The following is a 20,944-nucleotide window of genomic DNA, read 5'->3' as shown; positions in this document are numbered from 1 at the left end:
TTGCTTTTGGTGTCTGCCCCCAGTTGACAATGTTGATTCAGTGGGTTGTGTAGGCTTCCTGGTGGACGGGACTAGTGTCTGTGTTCTGGTGGATGAGGCTGCATCTTGTCTTTCTGGTAGGGAGGTCCACATCCTGTGGTGTGTTTTAGGGTGTCTGTGACCTTATTATCATTTTAGGCAGCCTCTCTGCTAATGGGTGGGGTTGTGTTCCTGTGTTGCTAGTTGTTTGGCATAGCTTGTCCAGCACTGTAGTTTTCTGGTTGTTGAGTGGAGTTGGGTCTTAGCATTGAGATGGAGATCTCTTGGAGAGCTTCCACCATCTGATATTATGTGGATCCAGGAGGTTTTTGGTGGACCAATTCCTGAACTTGGCTCTCTCACCTCTGAGACACAGCCCTGACGCCTGGCCGGAGCACCAGGATCCTGTCAGCCACATGGCTCAGAAGGAAATGGAGAAAAAAAGAAACAAAGAATAAAATAAAATAAAGTTATTAAAATAAAAACCAAAAAATAATTATTAAAAATATTAAAAAATCAAAGTCAATTGAAAAAGGAAAAAAAAAGGAAGAAAGAGAGCAACCAAACCAAAAAAACAAATCCAACAATTATAACAAGTGCTAACAGCTATACTAAAAGAAGAAAAAACAAAACAAAACAAAACAAATCAAATAAACAAGCAAAAAAAAAAAACCCAGACAGAGAGAACCCTAGGGCAAATGGTAAAACAAAGCTGTACAGACAAATTCATACAAAGAAGCATACACATACACACTCACACAAAGAGAAAAAGGAAAAAGAAAAAAATATATATATATAAAGAGAAAAGGAGGAAGAGAACAATCAAATCAATAAACAAATCTACCAATGATAATAATCTCTAAATAGTAAACTAAGATAAACATAAAACCAGAGAAAAATTGGATGCAGAAAGCAAACCCCAAGTGTACTGTTGCTCCCAAAGTCCACTGCCTCAATTTTGGGATGATTTATTGTCTATTCAGGTATTCCACAGATGTTGGGTACATCAATTTGATTGTGGAGATTTAATCCGCTGCTCCTGAGGCTGCTGGGAGAGATTTCTCTTTCTCTTCTTTGTTTGCACAGTTCCTGGGTTTCAGCCTTGTATTTGACCCCACCTCTGTCTGTAGGTCGCCTGAGGGCGTCTGTTCTTTGCTCAGACAGGACAGAGTTAGAGTAGCAGCTGATTAGGGGGCTCTAGCTCACTCAGACTGAGGAGGAGGGAGGGATATGGAATGTGGGGCAAGCCTGTGGTGGTAGAGGCCAGCATGATATTGCAACAGCCTGAGGCGTGCCATTTGTTCTCCTGGGGAAGTTGACCCTGGATCACGGGACCCTGGCACTTGTGGGCTGCACAGGTTCCCAGGAAGGGAGGTGTGGATAGTGACCTGTGCTTGCACACAGGTTTCTTGGTGGCCGCAGCAGCAGCCTTAGTGTTTCATGCCCGTCTGTGGTGTCCATGCTGATAGCTGTGTCTCGCACCCATCTCTGGAGCTCATTTAGGTGGTGCTCTGAATCCCCTCTCCTCGCGCACCCGGAAACAATGGTCTCTTGCCTCTAGGCAGTTCCAGACATTTTCCCAAACTCCCTTCTGGCTAGCTGTGGCACACTTACCCCCTTCAGGCTGTGTTCACGCAGCCAACCCCAGTCCTTTCCCTGAGATCTGACCTCTGAAGCCTGAGCCTCAGTTCTCAGCCCCCACCCACTCTGGCAGGTGAGCAGACAAGCCTCTCTGGCTGGTGAGTGCTGGTTGGCATGGATCCTCTGTGTGGGAATCTCTTTGCTTTGCCCTCCAACCCCCTGTTGCTCTTCTCTCCTCTGTGGCTCCAAAGTTTTCCACCCGCCACCCCCCATCTCTGTCAGTGAAGTGGCTTCCTTGTGTATGGAAACTTTTTCTCCTTCACAGCTGCTTCCCAGAGGTGCAGGTCCCATCCCTATTCTTTTGTCTCTGTTTTTTCTTTTTTCTTTGGCCCTACCCAGGTACGTGGGGAGTTTCTTGCCTTTTGGGAAGTCTGAGTTCTTCTGCCATTGTTCATTATGTGTTCGGTTCGAGTTGTTGTAGGTGTATTTCTGATGTATTTGTGGGGAGGAAGGTGATCTCTACATCTTACTCCACCATCTTAAAGGTCTCTCTCTATCACATTGATTGATTTGTGCATATTTAAGAATCCTTGCATCCCTAGGATAAATCCCACTTGATCATGATGTATGATCCTTTTAATGTGTTGTTGGGTTCTGTTTGCTAGTATTTTGTTGTGGATTTTTGCGTCTATATTCATCAGTGATATTGGTCTTTAATTTTCTTTTTTGTGATATCTTTGTCTGGTTTAGGTATCAGAGTGATGGTAGCCTCATAGAATGAGGTTGTGAGTGTTCCTTCCTCTGTAATTTTTGGAAGAGTTTGAGAAGGATGGGTCTTAGCTCTTCTCTAAATGTTTGATAGAATTCATGGGTCTTAGCTCTTCCCTAAATGTTTCATAGAATTTGCTTGTAAAGCCGTCTCATCCTGAACTTTTGTTTGTTGGAAGATTTTTAATCACAGTTTCAATTTCATTACATGTGATTGGTGTGTTTATATTTTCTATTTCATCCTGGTTCAGTCTTGGAAAGTTATAGCTTTCTAAGAATTTGTCCATTTCCTCCAGGTTGTCCATCTTATTGGCATATAATTGCTTGTAGTAGTCTCTTACGATCTTTTGTCTTTCTGAGGTGTCCCGTGTAACTTCTCCTTTTTTATTTCTAATTTTATTTATTTTAGTCCACTCTCTCCTTTTCTTGATGAGTCTGGCTAAAGGTTTTTCAATTTTGATTATCTTCTAAAAAAATCAGATTTTAGTTTTATTGATCTTTGCTTTTGCTTTCATTGTTTCTATTTCATTTATTTCTGCTCTGATCTTTATGATTTCTTTTCTTCTACTAACTTTGTGGGGTTTTTTTGTTCTTCTTTCTCTAGTTATTTAGGTGTAAGGTTAGATTGTTTACTTGAGGTTTTTTTTGTTTCTTGTGGTAGGATTTTATTGCTATAACCTTCCCTCTTAGAACTGCTCTTGCTGCATCCCATAGGTTTTGGGTCAGTGTGTTTTCATTGTCATTTGTCTCTAGGTATTTTTTGATTTCCTCTTTGATTTCTTCAGTGATGTCTTGGTTATTTAGTAGTGTATCATTTAGCCTCTATGTGCTTGTGGTTTTTTACACTTTTTTTCCTGTAATTTATTTCTAATCTCATAGAATTGTGCTCAAAAAAGATGCTTGATATTTCAATTTTCTTAAATTTACTGAGGTTTGATTTGTGACCCAAGTTGTGATCTATCCTGGAGAATGTTTCATGTGCACTTGAGAAGAAAGTGTATTCTGTTTTGTTTTTTTTTAAATTAATTAATTATTTATTTTATTTGTGGCTGCCTTGGGTCTTCATTGCCATGCGTGGGCTTTCTCTAGTTGTGGCGAGTGGGGGCTACTCATTGTTGCGGTGTGTGGGCTTTTCATTGCTGTGGCTTCTCTTGTTGCAGAGCATGGACTCTAAACGTACAGGCTTCAGGAGTTGTGGCACACATGCTCAGTAGTTGTGGCTCACAGGCTTAGTAATTGTGGTTCACAGGCTTATTTGCTCTGCATTATGTGGGATCTTCCCAGTCCAGGTATCGAACCCCTGTCCCCTGCATTGGCAGGCGGCTTCTTAACCACTGTGCCATCAGGGAAGTCCCTATTCTGTTGTTTTTGAATGGAATATCCTATAAATATCAGTCAACTCCATCATTTAAAGCTTGTGTTTCCCTATTTATTTTCATTTTCGATCATCTGTCCATTGGTGAAAGTGGGGTGTTAAAAAGTCCCCTACTATTATTGTGTTACTGTCGACTTCCCCTTTTAGAGATGTTACCATTTCCCTTATTTATTGAGGTGCTCCTATGTTCAGTGTATATATATTTATAATTGTTATATCTTCTTCTTGGATTGATCCCTTATCATTATATAGTGTCCTTCCTTTTCTATTGTAACAGTCTTTATTTTAAAGTCTATTTTATCTGATATGAGTATTGCTGCTCCAGCTATCTTTTGATTTCCAGTTGCATGGAATATCTTTTTCCATCCCCTCACTTTCAGTCTGTATGTGTCTGTAGGTCTGAAGTTGGTCTCTTATAGACAGCGTATATATGGGTCTTGATTTTGTATCTATTCAGCCAGACTGTGTCTTTTGTTTTGAGCATTTGATCTATTCACATTTAAGGTAATTATTGATATGTATGTTCCTACTATCATTATCTTAATTGTTTTGGGTTTGTTTTTGTAGATTTTTTTTTATCTCTTCTGTCTCCTGCTTAGAGAATTTCTTTAGCATTTTTTGTAAAGCTGGTTTGGTGGTGCTGAATTCTCTTAACTTTTGCTTTTCTGTAAAACTTTTGATTTCTCTATCAAATCTGAATGAGATCCTTGCTGTGTAGTGTAATTTTGTTGTAGGTTTTCCCCTTTCATCACTTTAAATATATCCTGCCACTCCCTTCTGGCCTTCAGAGTTTCTGCTGAAAAATCAGCTGATAATATTATGGGGTTTCCTTTGTATATTTTTTGTTGCTTTTCCCTTGCTGCTTTTAATATTTTTTCTTTGTATTTACTTTTTGTTAGTGTGATTAATATGTGTGTTGGCATGTTTCTTCTTGGCTTTGCCCTGTATGGGACTCTCTGCACTTCCTGGACTTGATTGACTATTTCCTTTCCCATGTTAGTGAAGTTTTTGATTATAATGTCTTCAAATATTTTCTCAGAACCTTTTCTCCTTGTCTTCTTCTCCTGGTACCCCTATAATTTGAATGTCAGTGCACTTAATATTGTCTCAGATGTTTCTGAGATGGTCCTTAATTCTATTCATTCTTTTTTTTAATTCTGCTCCATGGCAGTTATTTCCATCATTCTATCTTACAGCTCATTTATCCATTCTTCTGCCTCAGTTATTCTGCTATCTATTCTTTCTAGAGTATTTTTTATTTCAGTTATTATGTTGTTTATCACTGTTTGTTCTTTAGTTCTTCTAGGTCCTTGTTAAATGTTTCTGTATTTTCTTGATTCTATTTCTGAGATTTGGATCATCTTTATGATCATTACTCTGAATTCTTTTTCAGGTAGACTGCCTATTTCCTCTTCATTTATTTGGTTTTGTGTGTTTCTACCTTGCTCCCTTGTCTGCAACATATTTCTCTGTCTTCTCATTTTGTTTAACTTACTGTGTTTAGGGCCTTCTTTCTTTAGGCTGCATGGCTGCAAGGTTGCATTCCCTCAGTCTTTTGGTATTTACTTCCAGTGTTTGAGGTTGGTCCAGTGTCTTGTGTAGGCTTCCTGGTGTGTGTGGGGGGGGGTGGGGGGGGTGACTGGTACCTGCATTCTGGTGGGTGGAGCTGGATCTTGTCCCTCTGATGGGCAGGACCATGCCAGATGTTGTATTTTGGGGTGTCTGTGAGTTTAGTATGACTTTAGGCAGCCTGTCTGCTAATGTGTGGGGGTGTATTCCTGTCTTGCTAGTTGTTTGGCATGAGATATCCAGCAGTGGAACTCGCTGGCTGTTGGGTGGGGCCAGGTCTTCTTGTTGAGATGGAGACTTCTGGAAGAGCTCTCACCAATTAATATTCCCTGGGCCCAGGAGTTCTCTGGTGATCCAGTGTCCTGGACTCAGCTCTCCCACCTCAGAGGCTCACACCAACCCCTGGTCAGAGAACCAAGACCCTGCAATCTGCATAGCATGGAAGAAAAAAAAATAAAGAAAACAAACTGACAAAGAAAAACCCCAAGACAAATGGTTATAGCAAAATCAAACAGACAAACACACACAAAGAAATACAGATACACACAGAAACAGAAAAGAAAAACAAAACAGAGAAAACAAAAAAGAAGAGAGCAACCAAACAAATAAATGAACCCCAAAATGAAAACAATAAAAGTTAAACTAACAAAAACAAAAAACAAATCAAAAGCAGAAAGCAAACTAAAAAAAGTCAAAGTATAAAACAAACACACAAAAATGATGAAAAAAAGAAAGAAGAAAACAAATGAAAAACGGAAAACAACAAAAAAATAAAGTAAAAATTTAAAAATATAGTTAAAAATATAAAAACAAAACAAAGGAACAAAAACTAGGAAAAAATACAATATTACAAAAGAAGTAAAAATAGAAAAAAAACTTATTAAAACATAAAAAAGAAAAGAAAAAATAAAAAAAGAATAATGAAAAAGAACAACAGAATAAACAAAACAATAAAAAATAGTAATAATAATTATTATTTTCCTGTAGCCTCAGCTGTCATTGTGCTTGACTCCAGAGTGAGCCACAGCCAATCTCTGCCTACCCAGGAAGTCCTCCTATACCTCTAAGTAGGTCTCTGGAACTGACATGGGCACTGTGAGCCCAGCTCAGACTTTGACCTGCCCAACTCCTGCATGTCCTTATCCCCAAACTCCACAGTTGTTAAAGCTAGACCAACCTCAATTGTGGGGACACTCGTCTATTCAGATATTCTACAGATGTAGGGTTTACTAAGCCAATTGCCGGGATTTAATCTACTGCTCCTGCAGCTGCATGGAGAGATTTCCATTCCTCTTCTTTGGTCACACCACCCCTGCAGTTCAGCTTTGCTTTTGGCCCCATCACTTACCTGCCCAGGTGAGAGGGGGCAAAAGCAGTGGCTAACTAGTGCACACTTACTCACTCAGGCAGGGGAGAGGGATGGATATGGCAGCCACAATTGAGATGTGAGGGGAGTGCCTGTGGTGGCAGAGGCCAGCAGGAAGTTGCAGTAGCCTGGGGCTCACTGTTCACTCTCCTGGGGAAGTTGGCCTTGGATCGTGGAACCCTCAACAGTGACGGGCTGCACAAGCCACTGGGAAGTTGTGGGCAGTGAGCTGTGCTTGCTCACAGGACCCTTGGCAGCAGCGGTGGCAGCAGTAGCAGTCAGCTCCTGCCTCTGGGGTCTGAGATAGCAGCTGCAGCTCGTGCCCACCCCTGAAGCTCATGTAGACTGTGTCCTCTGCCTGTGAGCAGAAGAAGCTCCTATGGCAGGCCCGCCCCTCTCCTCATGCACCCCCAACAATGGTTCTTTGACTCTCTGGCAGGCCCAAGCTTCTTCCCAGACTCCCTCATTTGTGGCACACTAGACCCTCAGGCTGTCTTCATGCAACCAACCCCAGTCCTCTCCCTGGGGTCTGACCTCTGAAGCCCAAGTCTCAGAACCCAGCTTCCACCTGCTCTGGTGGGTGAGCAGACAAATGTCTCAGGCTATGGAGTGCTGGGACCCTCTGTGCCGGACTCTCTCTGCTTTTCCCTCCATACACCTGTTGCTGTGCTCTCCTCTGAGGCTCTGAAGCTCCCCCTAGTCCCTGCCAGTGAGGGGGCTTCCTAGTGTGAGGAAACTTCTCCCCTTCACAGCTCCCTCCCATAGGTGCAAGTCCTGTCCTGATTTCTTTGTCTTTTTTTTTTTCTTTTGCCCTACCCAGTTACATGGAGATTTTCTTGCCCTTTTGGAAGTCTGAGGTCTTCTGCCAGCATTCAGTAGACGTTCTGTGGGAGTCATTCCTTGTGTAGATGTATTTATAATGTATCTGTGGGGAGAAGGTGTGCTCCATGTCTTACTCCTCCTCCATCTTGAGGGTTCTTCCCTGGCAAAAGATCTTTGATAGAGCTTCTCATTTCCACTCTTCACTCTAAGATCCATTTTCAAAAAAAGACCAAAGATCATCTTCTGAAAATAGGAAACAGACCATATGCCTTTGCTAATTTAATTTCTTTGATGGCTTACCAGTGTACTCAAACTAAGATCCAAGCCCATCATATAGGTTTTCAGTGCTACTATCTTCTTGCTTATTACATTCCAAGGATCTTATTTCAACTTTAATCATATAAAACTCTGCTTTTCTTGGAGCACTCTTCTCAGTATTCTTTGCATAGGTATCACCTTCTTCTCTTTCTTTAAATTTGGCTTAAGTGTTACTTCTTCAGAGATGCTTTCCTGATCTCCTTATTTAAAGTAAGTTCCCCTTATGTTTTCTTTTTCTCAACCCCTGATGTGTTTCCTTTGTAGCATTCAATAGTTTTTCAATTACTATAATTATATTTTTGTGTTTTTGGTTTTCATCTGCTGAATTCACTTGAGTATGGGATGATCAGGGTAGTGATCAGTTCTGTCTTGTTCTCTTTAGTATCCTTGGTACCTAACATGATACTTGGGACACTGGAGGTACTCAACAAATGTTGTTTTAATTTAAAATGATAACAAATGGTAGTAGAAACTCTTGGGGTAAATAAGATTACCCTGATTACAAACTAGAGACTCCTACCTAAATCTAGCCTGAAGATGTGTTTTTTTTGGTTCATTTGTATTGTGTTGATTTAGGCTAGTAAGTGGTTTTAAATTTTTTTAAATTCCTTTAGGTATAACATGAATGCTACAGTTTATCATAGTCCTCAGCTACAGATAGTATTGAAATATTTTAACAATGAGGAAGGGCTTACATCTAGTAGAAAGGACACAGGATACTTTGTAAGATATTAAGATAATGTTTTACTTTGCCAAATATTAACCTCAAGAGGAGTTAGTTACTCAAGAAGTTGCTTGAGTATAGAAAGATCCAGGATGTGTCTCAATATTTGAATACCTCTGCCACTCCACTCCTGTCATCTCTAGACTGGCCCTTATAAATATTTGAGTTTGTGACACCACTCTGTCCCTCTACAATTTAAAATTAAAAGAGAAGAGGGCAGAGAACAGAGCCTTGGGAAATGTCAACATTCAAGGACTGAGTAAAATAAATGAATCTCAGAGAGAAGCAGCTAGAGAAGAAAGAGCAACAAAAACAAAATGGTTTTCTAGCAGCTCAGGGAGAAAAGTTCTTTAAGTGGGCAACTGTGTCAATAGATAAGGGTGGAAAATTGTAGGTATTGGTGACTCCAGGACAAAAGGTTTCAGTAGACAATAGGTATTAAGTCAACTTTCAGTGGAGTGAGAAATGGTTGCAGACAACTTGAGAGTCATACCAAAGATGGGAGTGGTGTACATAGTCTGCCAGGGCTGTAGGGCATAAGGAAGTGTGTTGTTTGTAGATAATTTCAAAACAGTAATAAAGCTGACTGAAGTTCATCTTTTTTTTAGTATTGCTGTACTCTGGCAATTCTGAACAAGTTTAGGGTTAAAATTTTGCTATCTTCAGTCATCACTCTTAAAGAGAAGGATAGTGTAACAGCTAGAAGAGGGCATCATGTTAAAAGAGGATGACTTTATTAAACTAGATGGACTTGTGAATGTTTATATATTAAAAGAAAAGGATCAGTCCAGAAGAAGTGTTTTAACAGAGTAGAGGTTGTAATCAGTACAGCAATCTGAGGGCATATAGAATGCCCAACACACAGGAATGATTTAGCCTTGAATGAAAATAAGGCCTCTAATTCCTAGAGGAAGAATCCCTGACCCTTGATTCAAAACTGTTTCAATAGGGCAAGTTCTAGATCTTTTTTATTTCTTAAATTAACACACAAATTCTGATTACATTATTAAGTAAGTTTTCATTTTGTCCACTTTTGAAAATAACATTTATGTTTCAAAAATAATGTCAGTATTCCAGGTGTGACTGCTACTAAGTTATTTCATGGATTTCATGTAAAATAATTTTAAATGCATTGTGTTAGTAGATATATTCTAATTTCTGACATTAAATTAGTGTATTCTGCATTTGCACTTATTTCATACAGGTAACAAATATTGGGTGTTCAAGGACACGACTCTTCAACCTGGTTACCCTCATGACTTGATTACTCTTGGAAGCGGAATTCCCCCTCATGGTATTGATTCAGCCATTTGGTGGGAGGACGTTGGGAAAACCTATTTCTTCAAGGGGGACAGGTCAGTACACACTTCACATGAGGAAAACAGTTAACTAATGTTTAGAGAAGTCAATATATCTAGTCTATAATAGGCATGTACATTTGAGGAAAGAACCTGTGTAGATATAAGCACAAGAATTAATAGAATTGCAACCATTTTTAAACATATTTTAAAATAATATTCAAGGTAAATCTTTCTCTAATATACCCAAGTAATGTGACTTTCTTATGAATGTATATATATAGTATATATTCTTTCTCTTCTGTATAATCTTAACATGCCTATAAAGCTGTATAGGTCGTGTATTTTATCCTTACAATGCATTTTCTTGTAATTTTACTTACTTTACTTAAAAAGTACTTTTAAGAGAGGCTTTTTTTTTGCTTTTATATTTAAAGTTAAATTTTTACACTTTTCACACAGTTAATTTTGAACATTTTCAAATACTTTCAGTTTAGTCATGAGTTCTATTTCTTAGGACACTATTTATTTAGGTACCAGCAGATAGGTGCGATGAGCTAACTAAACTATCACTGGACTAAACACTTTTAGCTTGAAGTATAATATCTCTTGCTATTTTCTGTCATTTCTTTTCCTTTTATGACATTACTAACAGGGTTTGTAAAACAAAGTTAACTATTAGTTTATGACATACAGTAGCCACTAAGCATACTAATTTCACCCCCTGCCTACTTTTTGACAGATATTACATATAAAATATAAGCTGAAGGCTATATTTTTATTATTTTAAATTAATATTAGGTTAAAAAGAAATAAAGATGAAAAATCAAATTTTACTTACACTATTACAAGTTGGGTCAAAATGTGACACTCATAAGTAACCTTCATTGTTAGGTAAAACTTAAATATGTTATTTTACAAGTAAATTTAAAGCACGCACATGCACATATACACATAAAAACAACAGGTTTTAATGAGCAACAAGCTAGTATTGAGTTCGCCTTATAATCTTAACATAATGTAACCCTATAAAATGTCTCCAACTTCATGAGAAAAATAAGGATATAAACCTTGTTTATTTTATACTTTGTAATTTTTGATAGCAAGTGACTTAAAACATTGAGCTTTATCTGTGAACAAAAGGATCCTATCATTTGTGTCCATGGATAAAAATGTATAATTTTATTCTGTTACAAGCTTTTTATACATTAAATTTGTATATATTTCTATGGCAAAATATTCATAGCTTTTAATTCACTATCATGAAACTAAGGTTTTGCTGAATGTTTCTTACTAAATCACAAAACAAAATGATTCATCAAACAAAAACTCTATTAATGTAGAAGATACTACTTATCATCACAAAAAAGTATATGACTCTCAGTAAGATATGTGTAGTTAGAGTATGAAAAGAGAAGAATGAAGAAATTGCCACAGCATGGTGACCCCTAATGAAAATAAATCTGTGGACTTATATTCTTTAAAATAACAACCCTCAGGTTGTTAGAGTTTAATTCCTCAGCTGGTTTTAATTGCTTGAATGTACTCTTTCAGGACTAGGTTCAATACAGTCCTGTATTGTCCCCACCCCACCCCCACTCCCAGAAAGGGGTAGAAACAAAAGGCTAAGAAGACACCCTGGAGAAATTAACTTCTACAAGACAAAACATGAAAGCTTAACTTTCATATAACAGCTTTAATGAGGGTTTCATAGATGACAATAAAAACTGCCATTTTATTATCAGTTAGCCATACTTTTAAAAATGTTTCCATTCTAAAAACTTAGCACTTCTTGAAAACATTAAGTTTAGAAATTAAATGTGGGCTACCTCAAGTCAGTGAAATCAATGAAGGTTACATACCAAATTTATAATGGAATAAAGATATAGTAAGTGAGAAAAGGAGTTTTAGTAAATTTATTTCTGACTTGACAAGCTTCATGCAAAATATAACAAAATATATAGAAATAGTTTGATTTTAAGTTCTGCTTAAATAACTGCTTTTATAGGTTTTAAAAATATTTAAAGCAGGATCCCAACTAATTTCCATGTGTGTGATCTTATATATGAGTTCATGAATCACAGATGTTTTATAAACAGATGACTTCATATTTGTATAATTGCTTAATTCCAAAGTCACACAATTTATTAATACATTCATTCTAGATTAAAAGTAGATGGAAAAGACATTAAATTATCTAACTCAAACATTAAAAACAATTTGCTTATCACTTTTATATGAGAATTCAGTGAGTTTTTCTTCCTTATAGGCATTATATATTTACAATACTTATCAATTTTAACTTTATATATTTTTCCATGTATATTTTGAGTGAAAATATTGAAAACATTTATCTTTATTTATTTCTTCCTCTTATTTCATTGACATTTTTCTGTTTTAAAAAAATGTAAAACAGATTTCTATTTCTCTAAGGTTAAGATCAGAAAAGGATTTTAGAGACAACTTAGTCCTGGTGTAAAAAACTCAATTGCTTTAAGGGATCATGCAAATAATATATACAGTGCTGGGTATAGGAGTAATATATACAGCAGTAGGGAGTGATAGGTACTGTGATGAGCTGGAAAGTACAAATACTCTAGAAAAACATTCAAAATCAGAATCATTTATATAATTTGCTAGACAAACAAAGCATAGCTTTAAATTATATTTGATTCAAGTGCTGCCATATGTCAGTCCTACATCATATTCACTTCCTACCAAAGTCTAGACTGCCTCAGTTACATTCCATAGGTATTCATCCTTCTGTACCTGACTGCCTGTGGTGACAGCATAAATATGAGACAGCCCATTACATTCTCAATAGCTCTAATTCCTTCTTGCATAAGATTTCTGTACTCATCTTGGCATATCTCTCACTCATTTAGTTAAAACATTTTTTGAGCACATACTATGTGACATGTACTAGGTAATGAAGATATAGTAGTAAAAATAAAACACACGTATTCTTCTCCCATGGTCCTTAGATTCTATTAGGGGAGATAGTTGTAAACAGAGAAGAAATAAATGACCCTGATACATTAACATTGAGAAACACTACAAGAAATATAATAGGTGATGATGTGATAGAGGCTTGTGGGTGGTAAAGAGTGGTTGGGAAATTAGTGTGGAGGTCAAGAAAGGCCTAAATTGTGAAGGGTACACTGATGCAAGGACTTTAGTGGGGAGAAATTTCAACCACACGAAGCTATTCAGAACAGTGTGTTGTAAGTACCTGAAATAGCAGTACAAAAGCAAAAATGTTAGAATATTCAAATCAGAAAAAAATATTGTGGCTACAGCATAGTGGATAAGTGGTCAAGGAGGTCACACAGGTAAGCAGGGACCAGATTATGAGGCCCTGTAGAACATGGCAAAGACTGGATTTTTAAATTTTAAGTACAATGGAAAACATTGGAGGGTTTTCAACAGGAAAGTGCATGTTCTGATATGTATTCAAAAACATCATTATGGCCTCCGTGTGAAGAATGGACTTCAAAAGTGGAAGCAAGGAGATTAATTGGTAGGCTGTTGAAGTAGTACAAGGGGACACAATGGTAGCAGTGGAGATGGAGCAAAGAGTACAGTTTACATTTTGTATGTAATCATAACAAGTTTTTCTTATGGCTTGGATTTTACAGGTGAGAAAAGCAAATCAAAGACAACATCTAGGTTTATTGCCTAAATAACTGAGTAGATGGTGCCATTTCTGAAGATGTAGCAAAGAAAGGAAGGAATACTGGGGGAAGGGGACTAAGAGTTTGAAATGTTCGTTTTCGGTTTGAGATACCTGCTTACACACCAATTAGAGAAATCAAGCAGGTAGTAACAGTTCACAAGGAAAGGTGGGTTGGAGGCACAGATCTGAGAGTAATTTCATATAAATTGTATTGAAAATAAGGGCCGACATGAAATCTCATACGTATAAAGATAGCTAAAGAAGTGTAGATGAAATGATGGTTCTTTAAACAGATCTGTAAATTCAGATTAAAATGTCCAGTTTCACTGTTTCACATATAGCATGGAACTCAGTCCCTCAGACTCCTACTTGCCCTTTTCTTAATATACTATAATTTGATACTTGGATACATTTTGATCTTCATAGCATTTAGCTCTAAAATGCTATGTTCCTAAATCATCTCAGCATCTTCTCACAAATATACCCAAGACTCTCTTGTCATACTTCATTCTAGGCTGAACCGTTTAGGATTTTAAGACATTTTCAAAGAAAGAAGATAAAATTTAGATCTATTTTGGTTTGTTTTATTATTATTATTACTAATAGCCAAACAGAAAAATACATTTATTTCCTATAGCTTAAGGTGTGTGTTTATGAAGTAATTCCTTTTTGTGTTTTTAAAATTATCCAACAGAGTACAGATTGATATTTTCAATTCTGTTACATTTTTAATAAGGCTTCTGAAGAAAGAGATTTTGTATGATTATTTGGGCGTGAATAAAAGTGGCCCTGGGTTTTGTGATAACAGAGGCAAGTAGTCTGACTCTAGAGTAAGAAAATGAGACAAAGTGGATGAAGAAATGACCGGATCATATGAAATCAACCTTGGAGCCACTTTCTGTTCAGTTTGAGTTCAGCATCCAGAAACATTAAAGTATGTCATTTCAGAATTTTCTATACCATTTATTTGTTCACACAGAAGGAATTTAAGAAATTGTTGTATACTATTACATGGACAACTGTTTTGTCTTATGGTTATGACTCATGATCAAATCTAAAAAGTGATGAATAAATCCCATTTCCATTCATAATTTATTTTAAAGGATTGATTTACAATGCTTTTCTCAAAGAATCAGCAATTTAAAGTCATAATTCTACTGCAGAGATTATTGATATATCAGAAGAAAAAAATATAAGCTTTATTTATAATAGCTACTATCATTTGCTGACCTTACTGCACAAAATTCCAAAATTTTTCCATTATAATATCTAAATCTTAAACCCCTCCAAGTGGTTTATTTACATAATGTTCCAGATGAATATGCTAATATACTTCTCAATGAACCTATAAGCCTATTTTTCAGGGAGAAAAATATCGGTGGGATGAGCTTTTTTGTTCATGTTGAAATATGTTCAAATATGTTAGAAATTAAAATGCAAACCTATATTTATGAATAAGCCTAGGCATTTTTATAAGACAGCTGGATATAATGTGTATATATAATAATATAACGGACTCAATAATATTATGATTGAATATAGTTAGATGATTCTAATCACATTGAAGTTTACTGGACATATATCAAAGCTGACACAGCAGGTAACCTGAGGGCCCAATCTTATGCTGAGTTTTTCAAAGATGGTGAAATGATCCCAAGTTATAGTTTTGCATTATCTACTAACAAAAAGAGGGGAAAATTTCTTTTATCCTGAAAAATTCATACCAGGATTATGCTCCTACTAGAGGGTACAATAAAATTCACATTCCATAAATATTTTCTTGAAATGTGATCTCAATAAATCTTATGTGTCTTGCCCATAAGTGCTCAAAAAAGTGTTGGTAGGCAAATGGATCTATAAGCAAATAGAGCAAGGGATGAAGGAAAATTATATTGACACAATGAACATTAAGAATTTGAGTGAGGGCCCCAAGAGGGTAAGATGACAGGGGGATTAATGTAAGAGTGTTATGTCAAGGGAAACACTAGCAGAATTGTGGTAGAAAATTGTACTAAACTATGAATCAAAGACCATTAGTTTGAGTTTCAACTCTAACATTCAAGAAGAGCAAATGTGACTAAGACCTTACCTTTGAATAATATGATGCCCAATGCTTTATCATTGACTGAATTGCATGACCATATATACTATATCTATGTTAGGACCTCAGCATAAGTATGTTTTAATATGCAATATAAAAGATATTTGAGGGATTTTAGTGAAATAAGATTAAAATAATGTATGTATATAAATTTACTTTATAGCTACAAAGCACTACATGAAGAATAGGTATTGTTACATGAACAGGGTTATAACTACATCTTGGAGAACAAACCTGGTTTCTGAATATGTAGTAATCTTCCTTAAATCATATGTAGAGTGTGATCCCATTGTCCCTAGGATTTTAAATTATTCCTGGGTCAGCAAAATTTTAAAACTTTCTTTAAGTTATGGTTTATGCCATCTAAAAATGCCATTTATTGTAAGATACATCATAAATTAATCTATCATTGAGGGGAAAACTCTGCCCAGTATGCTTTGACATAGTATTGAGGTGTGAAATACCTATAATAGAGATGTGAAATGTGAAAAAATATGTATCTTAGAATCCGTGAAATAAGGTATTTGATGATTTCTCTGTGAGAACTTTTCTTTATGATCAACTTCAGGAACCAGTTAATATATATGACTATTGTAAATCCCATTGAAATATTTACTTGAGAGAAGAGATCTGGAGATTCTGAGTGCAATCTCAACCCCATTAACCATGCTATATTCATCGCAGCGTGTTCTGTGATACAGGAATATTCAAAAATAACTTAAAAGCAGATGTTTCCATGAAAGAAAATATACTTTAGCTTTGGTAGAACTTTTCACTCCCTACTTGTCTTCTTCAGAAAGATAGGGCTGGCTACCATTATTTCAGCTCAGTGCTTCTCCCTGAAGCTTTTCCTGATCTCTCTATCAAATCTGCCCTTATCTTCTATGTGATAAGAATCTATGACAAACACCTCTACAGTGTATTTTCCTGTCTGGATAAAATCTGCCTTGTGACTTATTATTGGGATACATCCTGAAACAATCTTTTTTTCTTTTCCATGTGAATACTGAAGATGGAAGAAGTGCTAATATTCCACATGTTACTTATCTGAGGTATCTGGGAATCTATAACAAAACATTCTTTATGAGATCCCACAGCTCTGTAGATAAAGGATTCTCCATAGACCTGAAGCAAGAGAATATACAGAAGAGACTGGATATTTTTTCTCTTTTTCTGATTTAAGCTAAATGCCTAATCCCAAGATAATGCATTGTGTGTTACTTCACAAATCTCTTCGTGAAATGCTACCTTTAGCATATGTTAAGAGATGTTTAGTGGTGTGGGGGAGAAAATGTTGTCAAACATATTTGGTATGTGTAGAAGAAAGAATAGTGACTTTTGAAATGGAACAGAACTGGTTATGAGTCATTGTCCTCCAAGAATTCTCCTCTCTCAAATGGAGACAATGACAATTCTCTCATGAGTTTATAGTGAATAAACATTTGGTATAATGCATAGAGCATTATGCCTGCCCTAAAATAGGCAATATCACTGTGAACTCCCAATGGTTTCACCCCAGTTTTGTCAATCCTTTTGAACATTCAGACATAAAAATTTTGACTCTTAGAACATATAAGCAATAATGAGTGATCCAAAGTAGGGAGGTTCACAATTTTTTCCTTAGATGTCTAGTGGGTCTGTGAAAGTGGCCCAATGGCCACCTTGTGAAGGGATGAGAGCTCTGAGAGTTCTGACTCTTAGCAAGCTTTGCTTTTATCTGTTTATCCATCTATACACCAAGGACTCTAGTCAAGACTTGCCCTAAGGTCTACAGTCATATACCTAATTGCTTCATCAACAACTACTTTGTTGTTTAACAGGCATCTGATTTTAACACGCTTAAAATCAAACTCACAATTCCTCAAACCTCCTTAACTTACCTTTCCATGCTTCCTTATCTCACTGAATGGCAACATTATTCTTCTGGTTCTTCAGGCCCCAAATTCTTGAGTTATGCTCAACTTTGTTCTCTCACATACTGCATTCAATCCATTAGTAAGCTTTTTGGGCTTTTTCTTCAAAATAATATCCCAATCCCTTGAATCATCATCAGTTCTCCAGTACACATTCTAGCCCAAGGATTACTGAAATGACATCCTAACCAGTATCTCTTCTTCTACTTTACCTCCTTCAATCTGTTGAACTCATAGCAGCAGTGCGTTCCTTTCAAAAATAAGCCATATCTTGAAGGTCCTCTGCTCAAAATCTTCATTGGCTTCACATCTCTCTTAGAGGAAAACAAAAGGTTTTGCCATAGTTTAAGGGTCTATCTAATCACAGGTGCTGGTTCCCACTCTGACCTTGTCTCCCTTTTGCTAACTCTATTCTAGTCACTCTAGCCTCACTGTGGATGCTCAAGTGCTCCAGGCTTATGCCTGCCACAGAAACTTTTGATAACTAGTTACTTTACCTGGAATGTTATGCTCCCCAAAACTACAGAATGTTGCTTCTCACTTCTTTCTGCTCTGTGCTTAAACAACAGCTTATCAAAGACCTTGCTATCCAGTATTTTTTCCTGCTTTGTTTTCTTAATAGATCTTACCACCTCCTATGATAGTATGCACTTATTGACATTTTTTTTTTTTGCCTGTAATCTCTACATATCCTAAAATATAAGATTGATAAGAGCTGGAGCATGTCTGTTTTGTCCAAGGTTGTATCACTGGCACCTACAGTAATGCTAGAAACACAGTAGATACTCAATAAATATTTGTTAAATAAATGAATGGGTAAATGGATCAAGATTATGCTTATTTCAAATGATGTATTCTGGTGCCTAAGTAAGATTTTTAAAAATCATGAAAACCTCTGATTTCTACATAGGTTGGTGATACCCTTTTGAATTGTAACTATGCTTAGCTAGAGTTTTAAAATTAATTTTTAGCAGACTGAATAAATATAAAATAAAATATCCACTTTTAGCATATTCTAAAAAGGAAACAGAATAAATTGTGTACACTGTCTTTGCATGATTTAAATCAGTTCTTTAAATCACTAACAAGTACATAGGTAGCATGCAGCAAGGATTTAATGAATGCTAGCTAGCTGTTATTGTTTGTATACATAATTGTCTTTTCTATGCATGTGTTGTTGTTGTTTATTTATCCTTTTCAGGTATTGGAGATATAGTGAAGAAATGAAAACCATGGATCCTGGCTATCCCAAACCAATCACAGTCTGGAAAGGTATCCCCGAATCTCCTCAGGGAGCCTTTGTGCACAAAGAAAATGGTATGCAACATGTGCATTATATATTTCATGAGCTTACTAAGTATTTGAATAATCTATCCTACTTGTTCACTATGCTAAATGATTAGAAAGTAACATACTAGGGCTATCTCATATTACATTTATATAAAATTTCCTTCATAGATTTATATTTAATATTATGCTCAAGATGTTTTTTTAACCTCAACCTATTTTAGTTTATAAGAAAAAAAAAGTAATTTTTAAAAATGAAGAGTGTTCATTCCTTTGAAGTAACCTCACCTATTTTCTACTAAAATTCATGTAAAGATAATAATAACAGACGTATGTGGGACAGGAGCTGGTCACAAAGAAGATATGTTATAAATGTGGGCTGAGGATTGTACAGCATGTTGAGGATTATAATTTTTCATGTGTACCTTTGGCTTATAGTGTCAGCAAACAAGAAAGATCCCAGCTCAATACAGTAAGGCTAGAGTAGATGTATGATTGATTAATAACAGAAACATATCACAGAGCTGACTTGTTCTCCATCTCAGGATTCGGGATTCAGCCAGATCCTAAGGGAAGTTAGCCAAGCAATGGGTAATCAATACTTCTGTATCTGTTGGTAAAGTTTGAACATTTCTCTCCACATTCAGGGATTAGTAAGTAGAAATAAACCATAATAATAATAATTCAAAATAAAATTTATACACAATATTCCAGAACAAAGGAAAGTGACATCAAACTGAAATACAGAGAAAAAGAAAATACTCTCTCAGATGATTTATAATAAGAATGAGAAGAAAATAATACATTATGTGGGTCCTAAATAGCATGAAAAATCTATAACATATATGCAACAAGAACAAAATAAACATCACTTGCAAGAGGAAAATTAAATGCATCTTGGAGAGGAATATTGAAAAAAAATAATGAAGAAACAGGGGAAAATGAAAATTTGACACCACCCACTGAAAACAATGGCTGATCATCAGCAAATTGCCAGAGTTTAAGAAAGCTTTACACTGAGTACAAGCTTGAAGGAACTGACACCCAGGATGATAGCAATCAGAAAAATAAAACACAAACTGTGTTTTGACCATTGTTTTGACCATTGTTATATGTAATTTATACTACATTCTGTGTAAGGATATCCCACAAGTAAAACACTGTATGCTAAGTCAAAAAGAACCTTGAAGCCCTGATTATAGCACTTACTGGAATTATAGTTTTTTGTGTATTCTATTGGTTCAGAGAATTAAAGGATCAAGTTAATATATAGCCTGTATGTGACAAAAGCAGAAATCCACAGGAGAGGACAGATTGAGATGAAACATATCTGTCTGAGATAAAAAGGAAATCAATAAGAAAATAAAGTTACAATGCAGTCAAATTGGAGGCAGTAAAACCATATCAATATATGGCAAAAAACTCCACAAACTATGAAGATGCAGAAGACAAAGAAGTGAAAAAACATGAAAGATAATCACATGGAAAGCAGAAAACTGAGATGATCCCCTAAAATTAGAGCTGTCACTAAGAATCTAAGGGGGAGAGGAGATTTCTTGAGGTTAGATTAAAGGGGGTTGTTTCAGTGCAGATAAAACCAGCTCTAGCTTACCTTTACAGAAGTTCTACCACTGCTCTAGACTGCCCTCAATAAAAGTTATCACACACTATACAAAAATATATGCAAAGAAAATTAAGCCACGACCTTACCAGTGATTAAGTATAGCAAGTTTGATAAAATTTTTTTCAATTTCTTTCCTTTATTAATATTCTAAAATGAATATAACTTTTATAATAAAAACTTTTAAAATAAGTAATAATTATTTCAAAAGATTGAAAAAGTACACATAACCTTAATTCCTTAGCATATTAACTGGTTTTTTTTTTCCCTGTTTCTATTTGTAAGTCCATTAAAATTTGAGATTTGATTCAGGTTCTCTGGAAATAAATCATAATTATATAAAGATAACAAAAAAATCTTCTGGCTGCATCTTGCCCCATGATTTTTCATATTCTTGTCCATCTGAAAATAATATATGTTTAGTATAAATGGTTTCCTTACATTCAGAATTTAATATTTTATTTTCACATGGCAAAGATTAACTTTGTAAAATACTGGCAAAAAAAC

At 35.9% G+C, this 20,944-nt stretch overlaps 1 protein-coding gene across 1 annotated transcript in view; it reads left to right on the top strand.

Moving 5' to 3' along the window:
* The window catches only part of MMP16 (matrix metallopeptidase 16), a 342,034-nt gene that overhangs the window by 314,032 nt on the left and 7,058 nt on the right, over positions 1 to 20,944 (top strand). Inside the window, exons 8-9 of the mRNA XM_019926341.3 lie at positions 9,746 to 9,896; positions 18,731 to 18,846. Of these exons, the coding sequence (XP_019781900.1) occupies positions 9,746 to 9,896; positions 18,731 to 18,846 (267 nt within the window). The remainder of the gene's footprint in view (positions 1 to 9,745; positions 9,897 to 18,730; positions 18,847 to 20,944) is intronic.

The sequence above is a fragment of the Tursiops truncatus genome, chromosome 17 (assembly GCF_011762595.2).
Source record: "Tursiops truncatus isolate mTurTru1 chromosome 17, mTurTru1.mat.Y, whole genome shotgun sequence".
Lineage (NCBI taxonomy): Eukaryota > Metazoa > Chordata > Mammalia > Artiodactyla > Delphinidae > Tursiops > Tursiops truncatus.
This window is presented reverse-complemented; position numbering and strand designations above follow the sequence as displayed.